General features: G+C 40.4%; 1 protein-coding gene across 4 annotated transcripts in view; it reads right to left on the bottom strand.

Annotated features, from left to right (window-relative positions):
• Positions 1-12,151, bottom strand: part of zgc:172282 (leucine-rich repeat and fibronectin type III domain-containing protein 1-like protein) — an 81,051-nt gene that overhangs the window by 56,614 nt on the left and 12,286 nt on the right. For all 4 annotated transcript variants that reach the window (XM_044032735.1, XM_044032732.1, XM_044032733.1 and 1 more), the window contains exons 2-3: positions 2,747-2,963; positions 1,502-1,653 (exon numbers count right to left, since the gene is read on the bottom strand). In XM_044032735.1, the coding sequence (XP_043888670.1) occupies positions 1,502-1,653; positions 2,747-2,939 (345 nt within the window). In that variant the 5' untranslated portion in view covers positions 2,940-2,963. The remainder of the gene's footprint in view (positions 1-1,501; positions 1,654-2,746; positions 2,964-12,151) is intronic.

Here is a 12,151-nt window from a genome sequence, read left to right as displayed (position 1 = left end):
TCAGAGATCAGCTCTGAGCTCCTGCTTGTTGGTGATGGACAAGTTGACAGATGAGGTCAGGCAGGAGTCTTAGTGGACTGCGTCGTTTGCAGATGATATTGTAATCTGTAGTGAAAGTAGGGGACAGGTGGAAGAGAGCCTGGAGAGGTGGAATTATGTACTGAAGAGAAGAGGAATGAAGGTTAGTAGGAGCTAGACAGAATACCTGTGTGTGAATGACAGCGAGACAGGTGGTACAGTGAAGATGCATGGAGTAGAGTCAGCGAAAGTGGGTGAGTCAACCTTCCAAAGTAATGGACAGTGCTCAAGAGAGGTGAAGAAGTGAATGCAGGCAGGGTGAAGTCTTCGTCTTCTCTTTCAAATAAGAAAGTAACAAGACAAAACCAAATCTTTGTTTTACAGTCCAACATGTTAATATTCAAGTTTATGTATCAAGATATGACATAGTTAGTTTGGCAGCGAATGTTGTTGGTGGCGAGGAGCTCGGCTTAAGCCGGAGCTCGGTGCTCACAGTGCCCAGCACGGAGCAGCATTCTCGGCCCGTCCTATTGTCCTATTATCCCCTGTTTTAAGATAATTTCAGGCAAGAAATTAGTCATTTACAATTTAAAAATGTGGTTTGTGTATGGCAGCAACGGCCATCTTGACAAAGCGCTTGGGGATGATTTTGCTTCAGGTAGAATAGAAATAAGAGAATAAAAGAGCCTTTATTGTCATTGTATTGTACAACGAAATTGGAGAGCAACTCCCTTTGGTGCAATTTGTAGTCAGCAGTATGACCCTTAAAAATTTTTGTTAAATAAAATTATAAAAAAAGAAAAAAAAAAGAAAAACTATACATAACTATATATACACAATTGCAGCAAACATATGTAAACAATTCCAATGCCAACAAGAAAAAACGCAAAATCAAGGTGTTCCTGTGATAAGCCATTTCCAACTTTCAGAGTTTACAAATTACAAGATTGTCAGGTATCCGTCTAAATTACTCGTATAGCAAGTTTTTGGTTTTTTTTCAGCTTCGACAAATTTTTGCCTAGTCGAGACGAGTGTCAGTGTTGATATGTGACAGAAAAAGTGGCAGGGGAGGTTGACAAGACAGCAGTGAGGCCAGCTATGATGTATGGCCTAGAGACAGAGGTGGAGCTGGAGGTGGCAGAGATGAAGATGCTGAGATCCTGGAGTGACCAGGATGAACAGGTTTAAAAATGAGGGACAGCTCAGGTTGAACGGTAGTGAATGTATTGGACAAAGGATGTTGAAGATGGAGCTGCCGGGCAGTAGAAATAGAGGAAGACCACAGAGAAGGTTCATGGATGTTGTGAAGGAGGACACGAGCACAGTTGATGTAACAGAAGGGGACATAAGGGATAGAGCAAGATGGAGGCATATGATCCGCTTTGGCGACCCCTAAAGGGAGAAGCTGAAAGATGAAGAAGAAGTAGAAGTGTATCTATGCCCCTGACTGTAAACTTTGCTTGGTTGGCACCATCAGTCTTACCTTTATCACAGTTAATCTATTAGAGTCTAGGTGGAGCGCTCGCAGTCGTCGCAGGTCACTAAATGCTGAAGGGAGTATCTGACTGATGGTGTTTCTGGACAGGGTCAAATGTAGCAGGCTGGTCATGTTGGCAAAATCCTTTCTTCGGACAGCTGGTAGCGAGCAGAAAAAACACAAAGAGAGACAAGAAAAACTCCATAAGCTAGAATGTAACGGGCCAGATATACTGAAAAGGTAAAGCCGAGGGAGATTTGAATGGCTCTGGAGCATGGAATCTAGTGGTGTGAAAACAAATGTATGGTCACACTTATGTTGGACAAAAATAATGAGTCATTTTAGTCCATTGTCTAAAATAGCATGCGGTAACTTATGTTTTGAAGAGGAGTGCGATGTGACATGCATAATTTGACTTAAAGGGTTTTTCCCCTCCAAATTGTTTCAGCTGCAGTGCTGTTGTGAGGATGCCAGAACAGCCAAGCTCATATTTGTTTTCATTTAAATGGCTTGATCTATCATTGTAGATCATTCTTTGTTGTCTTTTGTGTCTTCATTTGCAGCTTTCGGTGCTCTCTTGTGTAAGTTATCAGTGATAATCATTAACGGTACCCTGATATTAATGACAGTGTGAAATTTTTGCATTGTCCGCGATAATCAGCGGTGTCAAACCTGAAATAATGTACAGTAGGAGAAGCACTCTGCTGTGTGATGTAATGTATGGCACATCACAATATCTGAAAGCAGTAAGCATTTTTTCAGTGTGTCTATAGTTTGGAGTCACGCCTCGGAGGATTAGGTTGTGTGCCTTGGATGGAGCAAATGACAATCAAGATTCAAATGAAAGTAACGCTACAGTTCTTAAAAATAAGCCAATATAATATTAAATAAAAAACGTGTTGACTGAAGCACAACACAAACAAAAATAATCATCAAAAAGAAAAATAGACTACTGAAGGAGATCTGACGTGTGTGTTTACTCAGTTTAAATACGTAGTTTAGTTGCGACCAATTGTTCTAAGGTAAGGTGAATGTGCACAAATATATAAACAAACAGCCACTGAATCTGTTTCCATGTGAACAACCAATCCAAATATACCCATCAAATTACAGATAATGGCAAATTAGGTGAAACAAATGGACCAGTTTATAAAGAACGCTGCAGCACATGCTGCGCTCTAATGTGTGATTTGAATTCCCATGCTGTACTAAATTGAATTATATGCTGATAAAGACTGGCAGGTACATTACCTGTGATAAAGTTCTCTTGAAGTCGTAGCTCCACGGTGCGCCGGTCAATGGCTGCAGGAACGAACAGCAAGCCCGTCTTGGAGCAGAGGATAGCCAGCGATGGAGAGAGGCTCTGGCACATACAGCGTTTTGGACATGGCTGTCCTCTGCATGCTGCTGCCAGCAACAGCAAAGACAGCCACAGCCGTTCCATTATCCTCCAATGGAAACAGGTCACCTGGAAAACAGATAGACGACGACTGCAATGAATTAGAGTGGATTCAAATATGGTGTCACTGAAGAAAAGGTGACTTCGTTTCAGAGACACTGTTCATTTCTGGTTATTTCTCAAAACCAACCCTAAAAAAAAGACTATCACAACAAATTGTCATCAATCATTGTGTAATCGTTTGTTTTTAATGTTTTAAGAACATGCAGTAGATTGCAGTATCAACGTGGTACTGTGGAGACTGTTCTATGCTATAGTATTTATGGTGCATATGTGATGCCCTCTCCGAGAGGTAGCAGGTAACTGCCTCAGGTGACTTGGAGTGTTGTGTGTGCACGTGGCAAGTCAAAGAGTTGTTAACCACAGGTGTTACAATGGGTTCCCACAGGGATCAGAACTCACATTCTGAAGCCTTGAAATTCGCGATCTGATCCATGTCGACATTTGGCAAACGCAAAACCTATTCAGCAATACCAGCTGTCGATCACACTGGTGTCCACTCATATGTGTACTGTGCTCAATTGTCAATTTCCCCCTAAATGGGAACGTACTTTATAAAAATCGATTGAAGAAGATCTGAAACTATCAATTCCGACCATTAACTCTGAGGGAAAATGTTTACTGTTGTTGTAAATTAGGCGTGAAGTAGACTCACTCTTCTTTGGACTCTCATTCATACGCAGTTCTTTTTTGCATCCAGCTTAGTTGCCCCCTGGTGGCTCTTCAATTTAATTCTTATCTCCTAATTAGCTTCACTGGCAAAACGGAAGACTATGTCCATTGCTTTTTTTTTTTTGGCTTTCAATAACTGTCACAACTGGAACATCCCTTCCTGTAACCGGTCTCACATCTGTAATTAAATTATAGGTTGACATGTGATATGGTGGGTTCGCTGCAATTTGTGGATTATGGACAGAAATGATTTAAATGCTAATTCCAAAGCTAAATGTGGCACAATCAATACGTTCATGCAGCAGTTATCTGTCGGCAGCGGTACGTTAGCCTAGCGACCAGGCTAATCAATAGCACTGAGCTACATTTTAGTCAAAATGCATGTGTGCCACCTCTCTATCTTGACTACATTTATAAAGCTCAGTTGTGATTGGGTAGGCAGTGTTCTCCGTCCTCCCACAATGTAAAATAAAGTTCAGAAATGAAGGTTAGCCATAACCTCCGTATACAGAAACACAAAATGTCCTCCGTCAGCCTTCAGTGCATTCTCCGTTGATGATTTTCTATCCTTCAAGGTCTGCTTATTATACTGTTGATAATTCCCTCTGCAACACCTCCCCATCCCCTTTTCTGTGCGCAGACCTTTTTCACCTGTTCTCAGAAATCCTCATACCAGTAGGCTTTTTCTTCTCTTTTCATGCTTTACTCACTCAATGGTCCCTATTTCTAACCCATGTGAATACATCACATCCATTATAAACACATGCTTTTTCAGTATTCTGATCGTTTGTAATGTCAGGCTCAGGGTCACAGTATCCCTGCTCCCCTTTACTTTCTATCACTTTCTCTTCCTGCCCACCATTCGCTGTAACTAATGCATTTCTCATAAGCCACTTCATTCGGGCCTAATCTCCATTTCAATCACACATCCCTTATTTTTCTCATCGTCTCTGCCTTTCAGGTCTTCTGTCTCATGTTTTTTGTAGAATCAGAATCAGAAATGGGTTTATTGCCAGGTAGAGCTTACACAATACAAGGAATTTGCTCCGGTCGTTGGTTCAAAAAAACAAATAAATATTAGAGCAAAATGAAAAACCCTAATAAGGAAATAAAGAGTTGAGTACAATTCTTTACAAAGGAGATATATGAATTTAAAACAAACCCCAAAAATCTGTGCAGTATGGGCACTGTGCAATATGTCGAAGCCAAAGACAAAAGACTGTGCACTCTGAAACTGGGAGTGCAAAGCAGCGGTTTATAGTGTCAGCGAGATAAAGAATGGTTCCTGCGGAGGATTGACTTCTTATTCTTAATCATGTCCTCCGACGTGCTTTTCATTTTCTTGTTTTTCCTCGTGATCAACTATCTCACAAACCCCATTCCTCGATCTTTCTCTCTTTCTCCTATAGGCCTCCCGTGCTCGCTCCCTATTTGTGCCCCGTCATGCATCGCTCGCTGTGTTTATTTATATTGTGTATAATGTATAAATTAATGTGTACAAATTTCTACCGACCGTGATTTTAAACCCTCTGCTTGATATGCTGTACTGTAACTAATGCAGCTCAGTGTAATAATGGATCTGTCTTAAACATTTAGACATAAATCACCCGCTTCTATGCAGAGTAGGGTTGGACGGTATGCTGCTATAGAACTACACAATACTGTTTATACCTTCACTGTAAAGCCATTCTTGTGTCTGTGTCTCTTCAGAGGAGAGCAGATGTGCACTCTCACAGCCCCGAAAGGGGCAGTGATTTTGCACAGGGCCCAATCATTAATATTTGTCGCCACCACAGTATTGCCAATGAAAAACTTTTGTTTCATGCTAGAGCAACCGAGGAGTAGAAGAGATTTGACTATTTAGATGTTTTGTTTTTTTTCCTGTGTAACGATAGTGATCGGTCAGACACCATTCCTCCCTGCAGTGCCTGTTCATATTTATAACACAAGAGAAAACAGACCCAAAACAAATTGTCTGCCCTTGTAACCACTTAGACTGGGCCGTTATAGTCTCTGGCATTGATTTGGATTGCAAACTAATGCTTTGCAATAACTGTTGAGACACATTGACAGTTGTTTTGTCCCAGCTCAATTAAAACTGCACCTGGTCGTGATGTAGCCACTGGCTGTGTTCATGCGCTCACTCAGAGTTTCACACTGCATGATAGTCTAAATACTGCTGATAATAATAATAATAAGTGTATTATTCAGCATGCTTCTTGAGGCTATACTTTAGTTTATAAAGTCAAGTCATATTGGAAAGATGTTATGTAAAACCTAGTTCAGCCATCAGTCTTGAAAGAGTATTTGATTTTTTTATGTATTTGTTGTTTTTTTACTCTTGTCTTTAGTACGTTATTTGTATGTGGTGGAACTTAGACTTGTCTTAGGTGGGGGTAGTTACAAAGCTGGTTGTTGGATGTAAGATGTGTCCACTTTTTTAAAAAATAAAATAAAATCCGGAGCTCAAAGTTGAAATAATGCTTCTTTAAAACTAGGGATGCACCTAGCCGATACCGATATCCGATATTAATATTGCTGCTATGGCCGATAACCGATAAATACCGATATCGATATAAGTTTTAAAAAAAAAGATGATAAAAGTTTGTACAGAATGAAAATCACGCAAGCTGAATTTTTGAATGTCTTCCTTTGTTTTCAAAACATGTTTTACCTCCAAATAACAAGGTCACATAAGACACAAGTAACCAACTACAAGTAAAGGTTTTTAGAAACCTTTACCACTTGTAGCAAGTGTGTAACTAAATTAAAGTACAGTTTAACTCCCTCAACTCACTAAACTCCTGTGAGAAAGTTTGGATCATAAATTACAAACATGAACATAAATAAAAATAATACCCTGCCAAAGTTACTGTAACCGAGATAAGGGTGTCTATACTGGGTACGTAAATAAAGTCAACAACCCTTCCTTCCGGCAACAACAACCGCGCCACTTCCCTTCACAATAAAACTACACAACAAATATGAGAAACAATACCTGACAAGCTCTACTAAGAGCTGCCATAATAAAAAAAACATGTTAAAATACTTTATCAAACTTGCCAGTATTCATGGCAACCAGATATTTATTCAATTGCAAAACATCGGAAAAGTAGCGCCGACTTGGCAGGTTGTTGCGGGGTTCAATATGCGCTATCAACCGTCGGAACCCTCGGCTGGTCGTCAAGAGCAATCATTTCCATTACCTTGATCGTTATTGCCCTGGCCACTGTCTTCCTTCGGTCGAGTCCCAGCTGCGCTGCTTTCTTTTTGTCTGCCGCCTAATGTTACTAGCGTTAGCTTCCTGCCGTTGTTTGTGTACTTCAGGGTGACGGTTTTTCAAATGACATAATCAAATTTGTGGTATTGAATGACTTGACGCGGAACCCTCCGCGCATTACCTCGACTTTGCAAGTGTTGCATAATGTTGTATCTTCAATTGACACCCTGAAAAATCGCCCACACCGCTGACATTCTCTCTCCTCAACACACACACACACACACACACATCTTGTGCTGCGCTTGCGCCACTGACGCTGTCATATGCCCAAACAAATGCCGCATGGCCTCCCCTTCCCGACACACATACACAAACAGCAATTAGACGGGTATAAACATCGGTTGTTAAAATCGGCGCAGTTTTACTCATTGAACCGATGCCGATATGTTAAAAAATGACGAACATCGGCCGATAACAATATTAATGCCGATATATCGTGCATCCCTATTTAAAACTAAAAGTAAGAGTTGATGGACCAAACGCATCAAGACTCATTTTACATTCATTTTAGTGGGGAATTCTGCATTGATCCTTTTCTAGAAGCGACAGTAAACGCTGCCAGGACAACACTGAGGTTGTTTTCAGCAGGGACAATTGATTTATTTTTTTTCCCCCTCAATGCAATGTAAAACAACATCAGAAACGAACACACTCGCAAAAATGATCTCAGCGTTGCATTTGTGAATCAATCAGCTGCTCCCTGGCAGCAGAATATTTTCAATGTGTTTATGGTTGATATTGAAGCTGACTTAAAATCTACATTGATTTTTAGGAAACACTGCTTTGAAGGAAAAGATCTTTAACTTCAGTTAAAAAAGGACATTATGAAGAAAGCAGGAATTACAGAGATACTATTATAATTAGATATAAAGATATAATTACTAGAGATACTGTTAAAGCACCACATATTTATTTTGTCTTAAAGGAAAAAGAAATTCCTCCATGGGTGATATCAATCCTGTGAGGATAAAAAAAGTTTTTATTATACTGTACCTGATCAATGAAAATAAGGAGCTGCCTTTATGAATATGTTTATCCTAAATAAAGCAGACTGCAGTGCTGTGTTTACCTTGTTTAAAAAAAGCCATGTAGGAGCTTTAGTCATAATTAAAATGGACTTCCCTCTGAATAAACGGGTGCTCTTCAGTCGGAAATGTGATCTGAGCAAACGAAAGTCGACTAAACCTAAACAAAATGAATTTACATTACGATGGAACATTGGAAACAACAGCAGTGTTTATTGTCAAACAAATATGACACAGAAAAAGCAGAACACACCTGTGGTCAAGACACAGTCAAACCTAGATGAAACCAAAAAACTTAAGAAGCAGTGACATGCAGCCCCCAGGCAGCGATACAAAACACACAGAAATCAGCCCATGAAAGGGATGGAGACAGAAACCACAGGGGAGCTATGTGCACCGAAAAGAGAACAATTGGACATGCAACCAAGATAGTTGAAATTGAATCACAGTGAATGGAGGAGTGAGGTAGAATGATGTGAGGAGTAAGAAGCAAATTAAGTAAAAAGGGGCACAATTGTGTCAAATAAGATCTGTGTGAAATAAGTCAAGATGCACTGTCATCTTCATCTAATTGCACTTGTTCCTGCCCCATCACCCCAGTATGTCTAGATAAGCAAAATCATGTTTGAAATAATTGAATCATGAGGAAGACGCACTCCCCGTCACCTGGTGACTTGACCCACTTGCTCTGCTAATACCGCAGATCAGAAGTATTATGGGGATCGTTTTTCAAGATGCTATCTGAACTTCCAGACAGGAGCACATATTCTGCTCCCACATTTGCAATGGCTGGCCTAATGAGATAAGGACTGTAACCTCTGAGGAGGCAAATGTCATCTTATAGCTCCCTTAATTGCCCGATGAAAGATACGTTTACAGTGGTGGCGCGCACTTACGACTTGGTTACGACTTAAGTCCTAACCATGTAATGTCTTCACCAGTTGCAAAAGACAACATTTTACTCGGCGGGTAGCGATACACTTCAACTGCTTCAGCCTTTGAATTCACAATCTGCAAGGCTCTCTTGCACTGAAGTGGCATCGTGGTGACATACAGGGGTTAGATTGGCCCAAAGCCCATTAGTGCTCATCTCCCCCGCCTTGCTTCAAATTCACACCACACCAAGACAATCCTCCACCTACTTGAATACAATGGCAATGTCCAGTGGTGATGAAAGCAAGTGGTAGGGATGTAATAAAATGACATCACTATATTAGCACTTACTGCTGTTCAGTGCTGGACGGTGTAGGGTTCATACTGAAAAAACGTCATTTATTTTTTTCTGATATGAATTTTTCGTATACTGCAAGATCACTATATAAAAAAAGGAACGTGATGCGGCACAACACTGTTAGATGGGGGAGCCTTTTTCATTGTTGCACCACACATGCTAGAGTAGCTGAAGAACAACTGTGGTAGTAACTGCAGCAATGATATACTTACTCCAGATATACATGTCTGCTAAATTTGAGCTCTTCAGTACCTTTCTGGGTAACACTGTGTAATCCACAGCTTAGATGTGGTGTCCCCCAAGGCTCTGTCCTTGTACCCCCTTGTTTTATTTTATTTATAAAGCCAAAAACTATCCCTAAAAAGAATGATGAAATAATAATAATATTCTTCCTTGTACAGCCTCTTAATCTATCACTCATCGTTTTCGTTGACTTTCCGTCAAAACATTAACCCTCTTCAATTTTTGAGATGCCTCTACCATGAGATCCGCTCAATGAATAGTTCCACCTGTGTACATTGTGTTGCTTTAAATTCAATCATGGTAAGTCTCAGCTCACCCTGCTTTTCCTCCTATAGTGCTTATCTTGTTGCTCTGTCAAAATAATATTTAGCAGGCTCCTACATATCTTTGATTTTAATCTCTGTCGCGATGACCACGTCAAGATTGTTCTCCATGGCATCCCCTTACAGAAGGAGTTGAATGATAAAAACATTTCAGCAATCACAAAAAATGACAATAAAACCAGCAGATGGTGGGAGGAGGTGAGGCTACGTGCCTCACCTCACAGTAAAAGCTGTGGACAACAGTAAGACAAATTGTACACAAGTATCTTAAATGCAATGTTGTGCTTTAATTAGTGTAAATAGATAAAAAACATATGGCTGTTTTAAATCTTGATATTCTGGTCAGTGGATTTCAAAATTAGAAAAAGTTACAATTTCACATTGCAGTGTTAAAGCTTGTTTTCCCCTCTTGTATTTTTTATTTGTGTATGTGTTGTTTTTTTCTGTGTGCATGTGAGTACACTCTAGCCGTGTGATACTTGATTTTTTAACAACCTCAAAAGCAGCACCGTCCGTCCACTGCACACTCACAGAACCATGTTGTAGCTAAAACAGATGGAGCTCGTGCCATCATCTAACCAAGTGCAATCTTGCGTGTTTGCGTCCATATGTGCCAATACATGCAATGATTGCCCAGTCCTCCACTACAGTCTAATCTCTGTATGATGTTTAAGTGATTAACCATGAAACAAATCTATGTGGAGTTGAATTGACAATATGTCAACAGTCAATGAAAAACAAACAAAAAAAAACCTCTTCATCTAGTGCCTGTCTTGCTTTTGCATTCCTCATTAATAGCATGCTATCCTCTATTCTGATGAATAGATTGAGCAAGTTTGAAGTTTGTGAGCAAATACTCGCATCAAAGCGTGGAAAAACATGACAACAAGTGAATAATGGGCAAGACTAGACCACGGGAAGGCAAAGCAATGTTAAAAGATAAGGAAAGCGCCGAGCAAAGACAAAAGGGCTCCTACAGAATGGGGTATCTGACAAAAAAAGCAAAGCCTTTATTGGCTGAAAAAGAAAAAAAAACTTGGTAGGGGCCTGTAACTTAGCAACGACCAATGACACATGGATGGTAACAGTGAGGAGGTGGGAAGTGCATGCGTGTGTGTGTGTGTTATACGATTGTGGGGGAGTAGTGAGAGTGTGTGTATGGGGGCTGTGAGAATGTGTGAGATTGGTCTGGAGATCTCACAAGAAATGAACGTGGAGTTTTGTTTTAAAAGACAGAAGGAGGTTCAGAGAAGAGAGAAAGAGTGAGAGAGGGAGAGACTGCACTTGTTGAGTGCAGTGATACAGTTTTTTCTATGCAAGGTACACATTGCTTCAAAGTTACGTTTGCATCAAACATAAATGTAAACATACTGTGCCCTAGCAGCGCTCCAGACTAACTTTTTGCAGTGGTCAACCTCTTTTTTTTTTTTTAACGTGACGGCCTCAGCGCTACAATTTTGTCTTTTCGCATCAATACTTGTAAACAAGAATGAGGTGTAGATAAATGTTAGTCTTCACGTGAAGTACAAATATAGTGTAGCAGTGGCGGCTCAGGATAACAAATGTTGGGGGTCATAAATTTGATGACGGTAAATGGGAAACTTCAGTGTGTCGTGAAGGTCCTTCTACAAGTTATGGCAGACTGAAGCCTTATTGCCATCCCACAGACTTTGATCTGCAGCTGCAGCTGAAAAGTTGTTCATGAATCAAAAGAGCAGAAGAAAAAAGCTGCGTCCCTGGGAGGATCTGGACAGAACCAGTGAGAGACCAGCCCCAGGTCACCTGTTTACCAAAAGACTTACATAGACACTCATGTAACCATGCCCATGAAGCGTACCCACTATACGCTGTGTAGAATTATTTAGAATTATTTACGTTTGTGGCCTTCTTTTGTTGGCGTTGTTGCCGCCACTGTAGTGTAGTGTGGTCTACTAAGTATCCTGTGTGCCTGCGTATAGACCAATGACTATCTATTTCAAACTAATCAGAGGCTAAGACACCACCACTTCTGTCTTTGCTTTTGACTACCATGTCATCCTTCTGTGAGTGAGAGCTTTGGCAAGTAAGGACAGAGAAGACGGGATTTGTGGACAGACGTTAGGGAAGAGGAGAGTTGCACACCAAAGGTTTTTGGTCACACTTAATCACCCTGCCTAGTGTTCTGACTCAGAGGAAGAAATAGTCAATTTAACAGCATTTTAGTGATATAAATAATTGTATTGTCTTTATCCACAGGACAATCCCCATAATGTACAATTTTAGACCCAGTTATTTTTTCCACCCTCCGCTATGCTGATCAAAAATGGGGGCGGCTTTGGCATTCAAATAGGTGTCTGACCAGCAAGAATATGAGTCAGAATACTGAGAAATTCTATATCTTTTGTCAGGTGCACAGGTGTTAAAAAAAAAAAACAAACAGGATA

The sequence above is a fragment of the Solea senegalensis genome, linkage group LG8 (assembly GCF_019176455.1).
Source record: "Solea senegalensis isolate Sse05_10M linkage group LG8, IFAPA_SoseM_1, whole genome shotgun sequence".
Classification (NCBI taxonomy): Eukaryota; Metazoa; Chordata; class Actinopteri; order Pleuronectiformes; family Soleidae; genus Solea; species Solea senegalensis.
Note: the sequence above shows the minus strand (reverse complement) of the source record. Positions and strands in the feature narration are given on the sequence as shown.